We start from the raw sequence: 12,795 nt of genomic DNA on the forward strand, positions 1-12,795 counted from the left end.
GTTTTAGAATATGATTCAGATAGTCTTTTAATTATGGTGGTGCAGAATTTTAAAAGATGCTAAAAAGGCTTATTGCATACAATGAAGAATTAGAAGATCATCTATAGTTGACACCATGAAGGAGGAACTTGCTTTAATAGGGCTGGATTGGAGTTTCTAATAAATCAATCAATGATTAATCTAGTTCAAAACCAGAGCTTTTCAGTTATAATTTTGGATAATGCTTTGATAAAAAATATCAGACATTTTAGACAGAAAAAATTCAAATTATAGAGAACAGATATACTAATGCTTTATTACCAGATAAGCCTCATTTTATTAACCAATAACACAGACATAGACACACACAGTCATATTAATAGAAAAACATGAACTGTATCTTAAAAAGTTAGAAAAGCATGTAAAGGAAGCTTTGAATATTTATGGTAGAAATCACACATTGAAATCATAACTGTGCCTTCCGAGCTGTAAAACTGGAGTTAGACCAATTATCTGCTCTGAGTATTGAATATTCATTAAAGTGTATTGAGCAGTTCTATTGGGAACAAGGAGAAAAACCTGAAAAACTGTTGGCTTCATGTTTGAAACATCCAAAACAAAAGAATAATATCTATGATAAAAGATTCCACAAGAGTAATTCATAGAAATTATAAAGCAAATTCTCAGTTGGTGGAGTTTTATTCAAGTCTGCTTTCCCTAAATGAAGTGACACTACCAAGCAGATGGATGGATTTTTTACACAGAATAAATCTACCAAAGCTTTCAGAAGCCCATATTAGGGATTTGGTTGCACTTTTAACTGGAAAAGAGAGATTTCCAAAGTAAAAGTCCTAATGAATAGTCAAATACACTAAGGATTGCTATTTTAAAGCTATGCCTTTTGTATGAAGAGGGAAAATTTAATCTCCCAAATTTCAAATATCAGCAATTTAGTGTAAATTATAAAATATTGAAAATTATATTGATTTTAGTATTTATTAAAATGCAATATTCAGTTATACTATCGGGTATCTTTCAAATCTTGGCAAACACTTGATTCAGACTATAGTAGGAACTTGGTGATATTTCCAGCACTTAAGGCACTTAGACACATATGGGCACTATTAAGTTAAAAAAAAATAATTTTGATTTGAATTCTCCAGAAAGGTTGATTATTTGGAATAAGGCTCCTTTTAAAATGGTGCATAACACCTACTAGGAGAATATGAGCCAAATTAATGAGCTGAGGTAATCTTAGGGAAAATCCTTAGGGCTTATCTAAACTGCCCTGTTGTTACATTATCAGCAAAAGCAGGTAACAGTTTCTAAATTACACAAAGGTATGATGTCTCCTCCCTCTATTAATTCTCCATTTACCTGATTTGAGGGTGTGTTCGTTTGCTCCATCTGAACTACAGCACACTTTTCTCTGTTATGGAAGCTCAAATTTTCCTACTCATTTGGGTTATAGCACTTCAGGTTGGTTACAGGTAACTCACTAGCTACTCTGCAGAGGAAGAATGGCTTCTCTACCTCAATCAATGCTTATGATGCATTCTAAGAGTTTTTATACTTTCCTTTATCAGCCTTGGTGAAATAGCATAGTGGTTGAGATCTTCATAGGGCACGGAGAAGATTGCCAGTCTGAATCCTTGCAAAAATATTTTGTGTTTCTTTCAGTTACATTATTTTCTTGAGTAGCTAGTTTTTCCTCTCTCTCTTTTTAAAAAATAAATTCAAGGGTTTACTATGTTATTATTTTTCAGACACCTGAGAGAAAAGGGTTTAGCCTCCAGCTCCTAGATAGCCCATAGCCTATACAAATATTTGAGTTATATGTACAAGATTTTTCCTTGTGTTGTTCTACTTTACCTATGCCTCTAATAAAATCAATAAAACCATATTGTTATAAAACATGCACATCTTGAAGACTAGTGCTGTAACTCCCCATTGTGTATCAGTCATCCTCCTACCTACAGATGGCCTTGACTATGTCAACAAGAATTTCATAACATTACAACATGTTCAACACAAGGAGAATGTGTCAAATATAAACTGATACTTCAGCAGCAAATTCACGGGTGCATAATCAACTCCAGTTAGGAAGATATTCATCATGTCAAGACCATAAATGAGAGTTAACAGAGGGCTGGACATAGAGAAAGAGAAGAGATGGCAGATGCAACTTTGGTAGGCCGCTAGTAGCCTATCAGTGGCATTCAAAATCTTTTCCGAGTTTTCTTTTAAGATACTAAAGAATTCCTAGGATAGTGTGAAAATGGTCTGATGAAATGACTGAGGGGTTTCCAGTACTCATTCAGCTGCCCTTTCTATCATTGAAGTCACAATTCTACATTTCTGTTTGCTGCCTAATGGACACCGTACAATTATTTCTATGACCTTATCATATGAATAGGGCTTTCTATGAATGTATCTAAATGAATGGATGAGGTAATTTGCCATATTATTAGGAGAAAAGCTTGAAAAGGAATGAGTTGCTTGGCAGTCAGTGTCGGTAGGAAATATGAAACAACTCATCCTGATAAGGTAATAATAATAATAATAATCATCATCATCATCGGACGTCGCCCGGGTTAACAAGGTCCGCGCTAGATATTGGAGTTCCTGGATATCTGGTGAAAAATGGGTTACAGGACTCAGGACTGTTGGCTGAGCAACCAGGGCCAGCAGCTGCAGAACTACTGGAAGAAAAGTGTTTACCTGTCGCAGATACACAGTGATGGAAAACAAAGAAATAATGATCTGTTACTACAGATCAAGTCCAACAAGAAGAGGATATCTAAAACGAATGCACCAGTTCTGGAAAGAACAACATCCAGAATCAGAAATAACAGAACAGAGACTAGCAGATCAACGCCGATTTATAACACGAAATAAAGTATTTACAGAAACAGAATTGGACGAACTGCAAAGGTTTACCCAGGACAAAGAAATCAAAGCCTTACCAGAAGTAATTCAGAATGTAGAGGCAAACCAGGGGGAGTTGGCAGTGAAAGAATCCAGTAGAGATATACAACTGTTCTCATTTGGAAACCAGGCATCTCTTCCTCAGGAAGAACAAAACCCTCTAACTAAAGAAATAAAAGAATTGAAACAAAGAATAACTGAGCATCTAGAACAGCACAAAAACAACAGAATAAGACTACCCGCATTAAAGCTTGTTCCAAAGAAACAGCTAGCACAAGCATTAAAAGATGCAAATACTGCAATATCAAGTATAAGCACCAATTCACTGCAAGAAACAAACCAACTAATGTACAGCACAGCTGCAGTTATAACAGAATATCTGGGATGCAAAATCAACAAAAAAGAAAAACAAACAAACAGTGCACCAGAAAAATGGAAGGTTAGTCTAGAAAATAAGATCAGCAAGTTAAGATCACATGCAAGCAAACTAGAACAGATGAAAGAAAAGAAGCTGAAGAACAAGAAGACCAAAGAATACCTAATCAAGAAATACCACTTAGAAACAAGGAAGATCAAGGAAGCACTGGAAATAATAAAGCAACAAATAACAGCTATAGCCAGGAAAATCAGTAGATATGAAGCTCGAATTGCAAACTATAGGCAGAACCTCCAATTTCAATCCAATCAGAAACGTTTCTACCAATCCATCAATGGAGAAACTGCAAGGAATCAGTCAGTACCTGACAAGGAAGAAACAGTGCAGTTCTGGAAGCAGATATGGGATAACCCAAAGAAATACAACAAGGATGCGGCTTGGTTAAAAGAGGTGGATGCAAATAAAACAGAAGTTGAAATGAAAGAACTAGTAATAACAACAAAAATGGTAGAAAAAAGAGCAAAGAAAATCAAAAATTGGTCAGCACCAGGTGAAGATGAACTGCATGGGTTTTGGTTGAAACATCTAACTGTTATACACCCACTCATTGCCAAGCAGTTCAACAATATACTACAAGGAGGAGAAATTGAAAAGTGGCTAACAACTGGGAAAACCTACCTAATAATGAAAAATCCAGCAAAAGGGGCAACACCAGGTAACTACAGGCCAATTACCTGCTTACCAACAACTTTCAAATTACTAACTGGTGTAGTAGCTGATGCAGTGCAAGAGCATCTAGTTGAAAACAATCTCTTTCCACCTGAGCAGAAAGGAAACCGCCCCAATAGCAGAGGAACAAAAGATCAACTCCTAATAGACAAAATGATCTTGGAAAACTGCAAGAGAAGGAAGACCAACCTGAATGTGGCATGGATTGACTACAAAAAGGCATTTGACTCTCTGCCACATGATTGGATAATAAAGTGCCTAGAAATAACAGGAGTCAGTAGAAACATCAGAAAATTTGTGCAAAGATCGATGGCACAATGGAAGACACAGTTGCAGATCAATGGTGAGAGGCTGGGAGAGGTTAATATCAAGAGAGGAATATTTCAAGGAGATTCATTATCACCATTACTATTTGTTATTGCACTGTTTCCTCTGTCAACAATACTGAATAACTCAGGACATGGCTATCAAACATCAAAAACATCTGCCAGACTATCCCACCTCCTTTACATGGATGATCTGAAGCTGTATGGAAAAACATCATCTGAAATAGAATCGCTGCTCAACACTGTCCGTATATATAGCCAAGATATTGTAATGGAGTTTGGCTTGGACAAATGTGCCACACTTACTATCAAACAAGGAAAAATAGTGAAAACTGAAGGAATCAAGATGCCCCACGAAAATAACATTAAGAGTCTGGATGAGGAAGAGTACTACAAATACTTGGGTATCCTTCAAGCTGACAACATCAAGCACACTGAAGTCAAGAAAAAGATTAGAGGTGAATACATCAAGAGAGTGAAGAAGATCTTAAAATCCAAACTCAATGGAGGAAATACCATAAAGGCAATCAACACCTGGGCAATCCCAGTCATTAGGTACACAGCTGGAATAGTGGACTGGACTCAAGCAGAACTAAAAGCAATGGATAGGCAGACCAGAAAAATAATGACAATGAATCATGCCCTTCATCCACGCAGTGACATTGATAGACTTTATCTACCAAGGCAAATAGGTGGGCGTGGAATGCTACAAGTACATCAGATGGTTGAAGAAGAAAAAATGGCTTTGGAAGAATATCTGAAGAACAATGATGAAGATGCACTGAAATTAGTATATCAGGAAGGCTTACTAACTACTGGAGAGACCAAACTGGCCTACAAGAAAGACCAAATGAAGGACAGAATAGAGGCATGGGAAGACAAAGCACTACATGGCCAATACATGAAAAAAATAGCTGGGAAAGCAGATTATAATAAAACCTGGCAATGGCTAAGAGCAGGAAAATTGAAGAAAGAGACCGAGGGACTAATTCTGGCTGCACAAGACCAAGCCTTAAGGACAAATGCATACAAAGTCAAAATTGAGAAGACAGCAACAGACAGTAAGTGCCGCCTATGCAAAGAAGCTGAAGAAACAGTGGACCACTTGGTAAGTTGTTGCAAGAAGATTGCACAAACTGATTACAAGCAGCGGCATGACAAAGTAGCAACAATGGTGCATTGGAAGATCTGCAAAAAATATCATTTGCCTGTAAGCAAAAACTGGTGGGATCATAAAATAGAGAAAGTCATAGAAAATGATAAAATTAAACTGCTCTGGGACTTCAGAATTCAAACAGACAAGCACCTGCAACATAACACCCCAGACTTAACAATTGTCGATAAGAAAGACAAAAAAGTCTGGATAGTGGACGTGGCAGTGCCTGGAGATAGCAGAATAGAAGAGAAAGAACTGGAGAAGATAACAAAATACAAAGACCTACAAATAGAAATAGAAAGACTGTGGCAAAAGCAAGCAAGGGTAGTACCAATAGTCATAGGCTCCTTGGGTGCAATCCCAAAACAACTGGAGCACCACTTGAACACCATTGGCATTGACAAATTTGCTATTAGTCAATTGCAAAAGGCGGCCTTATTAGGAACTGCTTCCATCCTGCGACGATATCTGTAATACCATCAAACATCCACATCTGCCTATCCCAGGTCCTGGGTAAGGACTCGATAGGTAGACAAAATGCCAAATCCAGTCTGAACATCTGGCTGACTGTGCGATGATCGATAATAATAATAATAATAATAATAATAATAATAATAATAATAATAATAATAATAATAATAATAATAATAAAGTTGGAAGGGACCTTGGAGTTCATCTAGTCCAACCCCTGCTCAGGCAGGAAACCCTATACCATTTCGGACAAATGGCTGTCCAGTCTCTTCTTAAAAACTTCCAGTGTTGGAGCATTTACTGCTTCTGAAGGCAGGTTGTTCCACTGGTTAATTGTTCTCACTGTCAGGAAGTTTCTCCTTAGTTCTAGGTTGCTTCTCTCCTTAATTAGTTTCCACCTGTTGCTTCTTGTCCTGCCTTCAGGCGCCTTGGAGACTAGCTTGACTCCCTCTTCTTTGTGGCAGCCCCTGAGATATTGGAACACTGCTATCATGTCCCCCCTTGTCCTTCTCTTCGTTAAACTAGACATACCCAATTCCAGCAACCGTTCCTTATATGTTTTAGCCTCCAGTCCCCTAATCATCTTTGTTGCTCTTCTCTGTAAATTCATATCATCAAAAATGAGAGTGTGGGTAAAGGAAAAACCACCAACTTCTTTGTGAGTGAGCCATAGTTCCAGACCGTGATAAGTGCTGCAATGTCTGCTCAGCATAAAGGCTGTTCTGAAAAAAGGCAGGTGTGGCAGGTTGAAGGAGATGGTGGATATTAGAGGAAGACAAAGAAAAGCCTGCAGAGAAAACACCTGCTGATTTTGCCTTATCAGGCCAGAACAAAGTCACCCACCCACCCCTTTTTTTCTTTTTTCTTTTGCTGCCTGGGTGGTATTGCCCAGGCAAACAAGAGACCTGTTTTCTCATTTTGGAAAGCCTTCATTGAAGAGAGGGAAGAAGGCAGGGACTTTTAAAGTAAGGGAGTAAAAAATAAACTATTTGTTTTGCCGCATAAAGTTCCTCCAAATTGCAAATCAACCAACCAGCAATGGATCAGAAATTGGGCAGCAGTAATATTTTAGAGATGGTTCTGGAGGCACCAGTGGGATTGCCAGCACTTTTACACAAGGTTGCTAAATCCAGATTGATGCGAATGCTTTGCTTTGCAGTGGGTTCACATTATTGCCCTTCATCACTTAACACAAGAATTTGAAATATCCTGTGGTGGTAAAAAGTCTTTTTCTCAAGTTAATAAATGGTGCTAGTGCAGATTCTGAAACCTGCAATAGTTAAAAAACTGATCAGCGGGAATTTATGGATATTGGAATTGAAAAGTGAGATGGCAAAGGTATTTTAAAAATTCCAAACAGCTCACTTTTCTGGAAACAACTGGTAGTGAAGTCCCATTTTAAGTTTTCAGACAGATTTTGTCTACCAGATCATATTAAAATGTTCAAACTTAATATCAACCATTCCTGAGATTTATTTGTAGTTTATAACTTTAATATTGAAAAACAGATCTGTCCACGTGCCTAGACTTTCTCTTTCATTCCCATCATCTGCAGTGATTAATTTTCAACATAAAACTTTTATAGGAAGAAACATGAGGAAGTTAACAGCAAGATTTGAGGACAATGTGAATTTTGTCAAGGTATATGGACTTGCACTCTTCTGGCTTACGTACCTTGTTCTTTAAGGGTAAAATATACCGTATTTTCCAGCGTATAAGACGACTCGGCGTATAAGACGACCTCCAACTTTGGAGATGATTTGCATGCTTAGAAAGTCGTCTTATATGCCGGAAACTACCGTAATTTCCGGTGTATAAGATGACTCGGCGTATAAGACAACCCCCGACTTCGGAGACGATTTGCATGCTTTAGAAAGTCGTCTTATACACCGGAAAATATGGTATGTAGTTGTCAACATCAATAATTATACCAGAACAATACCAATCCTTCTCCTTGGAACTCATTTTGTCCCTAACAAGTAGAATGGCTATTTGATGCAACAAATTTTAAAATAACATTTTGTCCCTTAGGCCAACACTGTCCCATCAAAGTTTCATGGCATGAAAAATCTATAATGCTTTCTTGCTCTAATCTTTGAGTAGATGTCAGATAATCTGTTGTGAGTGTGAGTAGAGGTGAGTTTGAGGATTGGCACAGCTTGCCCAATGATCACTTTGCTAGTCTCTGAGGCAGCAATTTATCTTCCAGTATTTATCCTTTCTGTGGGCATTTTGTTTCCCAAGTGCCTTTTCAGGGCCATCACCTCCTAGTTTCTGATAGTTGACACCAGTTCAATGCAAGCTTCCAAAAAGCAAAGCTTTGTCTTGGTGGAGAAGAAGATTTAAAGAAGAGGAGTTAATAGTATCCTGAAATCTCCACTATCTGGGGAAGAAAATGGGCTGCTTCTTCTTTTTTTCTTTTGCACTAGTGAGCTTTGCTTTCACTGTATTCTAAAATTTATGCTTAGATAAAATAGTACCACTTTTCCTCACTGGATCTAGAAAATAAAAAAGGATGTCAAGGTGGCTTTTTTTTTTTTTTTTTTTTTTTTTTTGCTTATTTATGTTTCCTTTCAGCCATTCTTTTCCAGTGAGGTAGTTGTCTAGGAACTAATCAATTGCAATAATCCTACTTTATGTGAATAATTTATTTTTGGGGTCTCCTGTCAATCACAAGTCTTTTGTCTCTGGGGTTATATTGTTAGTCCCAAATTTTATTTTATATTCTTAAACTTGGGACATGCCCAAATGGGATATATGAGGATAGGGGAGACAAGCCAACCTATGGAAGTATCATTTGTCCCCATAAGAATCCATAGGAAAAGGGAATTATCAATATGTTTGAAGGAGTCTTGGTAGCTTCTCACCATAATCTGAAGTCACTTCCCTTGACTTCATATCAGATTTGTATATCATGGCCTAGATTCCTCTCAACATGGAATAACTTACCTCTAGCATCAAGGCCCTTCTATCTCAATATGGTTCGTGAGCTTTTTCAACCCATGGAGGTGTGTGTGTTGTCCACTCTGAGTTGTGAGGCTGGGATTGGAGAGATTTGCTCAGATGGCTGTGAATCATCTATGTTTAATACTGTTTGATAAGTTCACCTGGACTGCTTACCTCCTGAACATCTTGCTTGCCTCTCTACGTCATATTCTCTACATTCCTATTCTTTCTGTTCATTTGTATTCACTCCCCTTCTCTACCCTTCTTAAGGAGCACCACCTATCTTATCTAAGACGGTCTCACTTTCTCTGGTGTATTGCAGTATAGAAATTCTTTCCTCAAGTCCTTTCATTCTTTCCTCCAGTAAGAACACCAGTAGGCGTTACCTTCTTTATTAAAAGTATCCTTTATTAAAACTGAGTAAACAAAGGAGAGGTTTCTTTTTTCTAGACTACAGTTGTGTATATACTTGTGTTATAAATTTAATTGAAGTCAGAAGATCTTACTTTGAAGGAGATATTCATGGAATTGTGTTCAAATTATTCAGTAAGTCTTCCTAAGCAAATACAAAAATATTGTAAAGCTGCAAGCATTCTCTACAGTTCCTTCTTTTGCAGTATTAATATAACAATGTGCTTTATAAATTGTACAGTGTTCATGTATTATTATTAATCATAATCATTAAAGTTAATGAAATGCATAACATTGAAAATTGCTATTTAGAACAGACAAAGAATAGTTGGTTTACTGAGAAGATTAATACATAGTAATTTTTATAGCTAAAGAAAAAACAAATTTGAACACAGGTCTTTTTGTTGAATTTTCCAGAAGTGGCTGCCTCAATACTTTGAGAAGAGAGGTGCTACATTTTTATCAATGAACGTTATAAAGTGCCTTTCTTGAATGCTTTGTACAACCCTACTAAAAATGATCATTATGGATTTAATTAGGTTTATTTTTTCCAAAGGCTACTTGAAACTTCCCAAAATTCTCCAAATACAGTAGTCAAAATGTAGACTCAGCTATAACTGATATGAATATTAGTCTATTTTAGTGAATAACTATGGGTTGTTGTTTAATATATGTTACTTGTACTAGCTATTATTATCCACTTAGATAATTATACTAACAAGTAGTTGAAACGCTGAAGAAAAAATAATAACCTGAGTACAGAATCACATTGTTAGTAATAGCTTTGCGAGAAATCCCCTGGTTCACTCTAAGCATCCGTTAAACAAGCTTCAAATCAAGCCATTATCAAGGAAAAGCAATATTACTTGGTGGGAACAAGGAGACTTTCTGAATTCTTGATTCACTACACAGCAGGATATCGGGGGGAGCTATGGAAGTATCCCATATGGTGAAGTACAGTAGGAAAACTGTAAGCCTTCACTCATGAAAGAGTTGAGGAAATCTGCTTCTGTGCAAATGGATCCAGCATCCCCTTCCAGGAGCAAAAGTAAGTTTGTGCCAAAAGAAAGCAACTTTCCCTTGGGCCATGGGGTGCACTTGCCTCTCTGATGGGGCCAGGTAAGCAAGTCACAGTATTTCTCATATTACCTTGACTTGACAGGCATTTCCTATAGAGTAAATTCACGTTAGTGAATCCCTGAATGTTACACAAAGTGTTCCATTGTTTTCAGTGGGCTATGTCTAGCGCCAAATCCATTTCCAAAGAACAGTGGTACCAACTGCTTTCCAAGAATCTTAACAAACAAAGAAATTAGTAGGTCCAACAAGGATTGCTCTGCTACCCTCCAATTTTAGACCACATCTATTACCAGGTACAGAAGGAGTGGTTGAGTGACCGATACTTGTAGATGACCTCATTTAAGAAGCAAAGCTTCAGATGGCTACCTCCAGGAACTTCCACTCTTGAGCAATGGTGCTCACAGAACACACTGACCGAGAATTTAGAAGAGGTTGTCCAGAGACAAGCAAGCTTTTGGAGGCAAGTGCCAGACTGAGTTATCAAGGGCGCCTTGGCCTTGACTCTCTCTAACCTGCTCTTTTGAGATCACAGGGAGTCTAGGAAGTGCACAGGTGAACCTGTGGCGATTTCTTCTTGATTTTCAACCTTCTTGCAAAATATGATCTTATGCTGATAAAGTTGTTAAGAATAAGGATGAAACAATATAGCTCCTGAGTCCCAGCGTCTAACTCTTGCAGGAAGGGTATCGAAAAAGAAACAACTTTCCATTTTCCTCTATGATTATGAACGCAGTGCCCAATATTGAAAGATGAGCTCACCCAGGTGATTTACTGCACATTAATTCAGAGTTGTGTTTTATGGACTGAACACATCAAACTTCTTCAGAGTTGTTAGAACATCATTACCATTCTTTGCACATAGTATCAATAGAATTTACTCTTCTTGCGTAGGCTGTGTACGCTTTCAAAATTATGCTACGTGGAATGTAAAAGGATGGTCAGCATGCCACGAGGCTCTCAAACCCATCTGTTTCCACTTCACAGATATCCTGAGGTGCAGAGATGATTCTCTTGGGGAATATGGATGAAGACAACAACATGCAAGGTATTTGCACGTGGAATATACTTCAGGAATTTCAAAACTGACGTGTGCCATTATTGAAGTATACTGACTTTTGTGAGCTCAAATACCAACTCCAGAGGTCCAACTCAAAGTGAACATGTTTTTACAACATAAGACATAATAGTCTCTCAGATAAAATGTACATTTTCAGGCTGACTAAAGTAATTTCTATATTTTGTGCCTGCAGCCATCAATCCCAAAACAAATGAGGAGCAGTATGCAGCTAGTTAAGAAATGTGATATTGACTTGTCAGACGCAATTCCTGCGCACTTGTTGTCATTCAGATTGTTAATGAAATTGGATATTAAATAAAGTAGCAGAACTTTGTTATGATAGAAAATCATGCTCTGCTTCAAGTCCCACAGAAGTTGAGGGCTAGCTTTTAGTGGCCTTAACTGTGACAGTGGCAGGTGCAGAGACATCTTTTCTCTAAATTTAAAAACTCAAAAGTCACACAGGAGCAAAAAAAAAAATATCACAAAATGACTTTCTAGCTTCTTTTGCCAATGCAAATGAATTTCTGTTAATCACTGCTTTGGAGCCAACCCATTGTTAGAAGAATTGTGTTAAAACAAGGATGTTCCTGGAGCTGACTGCTTTGTCAACAGAAGCAGCCAGCCCTCTAGGTTAGTGATTGATTATCCATATATCTTTTTTTGTGAGGACTGGGGAATTTTATTTTATTTTTTGTTTTTTGTTTGTTTTTCTTTGCTTTGCCTCTTTTGTACATGTATCTGTTCAAACTTGACATGGCATCTCAGTAGAGCACTACATTGTTTTCCTACATATTTTGTTTTAAGTGCCATGTTTTGAACTGCAGTATTGTAGCAATTCTCTACAGGCACTTGTGTTAGCAGTTGTTTTTCTGGCTGCTGAAACTCAGGATTTTTTTGATGGGTCTGCAATGTGACAGAAAAAATAACACATTCAAAGGTATTCTGCAGCCCATTGAAGGAGCTGGTTTCAATGAGAAGACTGGCCTGCTCCAGAGATATGAAGTAAAAGCCCTGGATATGTGGTGTATTCCTCTAAAGCGGGGGTAGGCAATTCTGGGAGTTGAAGTCCTCGAGTCATAAAAGAGCCAAAGTTGCCTACCCCTGCTCTAAAGTTTCAGATTCCTAACTAGCAACTGTGGTGGTGCAGTGGTTCGAATGCAGTACTGCAGGCCAACTCTGCATTCCACAGCCAGGAGTTCGATTCTGACCGGCTCAAGGTTGACTCAGCCTTCCATCCTTCTGAGGTCGGTAAAATGAGGACCCAGAATGTTTGGGGCAATATACTGACATTTCTAAACCGCTGTTGTAAAGCACTGTGGAGCAGTATATAACT

General features: G+C 37.8%; 1 protein-coding gene across 5 annotated transcripts in view; it reads left to right on the top strand.

Annotated features, from left to right (window-relative positions):
- The window catches only part of MEI4 (meiotic double-stranded break formation protein 4), a 215,096-nt gene that overhangs the window by 129,365 nt on the left and 72,936 nt on the right, over positions 1-12,795 (top strand). For 4 of the 5 annotated variants that reach the window (XM_039367093.1, XM_039367092.1, XM_039367089.1 and 1 more), the window contains one exon: positions 11,387-11,447. Coding sequence is in view for 1 of the 5 variants with exons in the window: in XM_039367094.1 (XP_039223028.1) it covers positions 11,387-11,395 (9 nt within the window). In the remaining 4 variants the exon portion in view is untranslated. Of the gene's footprint in view, positions 1-10,234; positions 10,564-11,386; positions 11,448-12,795 lie in introns of those variants that run through there. The other variant, XM_039367091.1, reaches the window with a different exon arrangement.

The sequence above is a fragment of the Crotalus tigris genome, unplaced genomic scaffold (genome assembly GCF_016545835.1).
Source record: "Crotalus tigris isolate CLP2741 ecotype Arizona unplaced genomic scaffold, ASM1654583v1 scf7180000020550.821452, whole genome shotgun sequence".
Taxonomy (NCBI): Eukaryota; Metazoa; Chordata; class Lepidosauria; order Squamata; family Viperidae; genus Crotalus; species Crotalus tigris.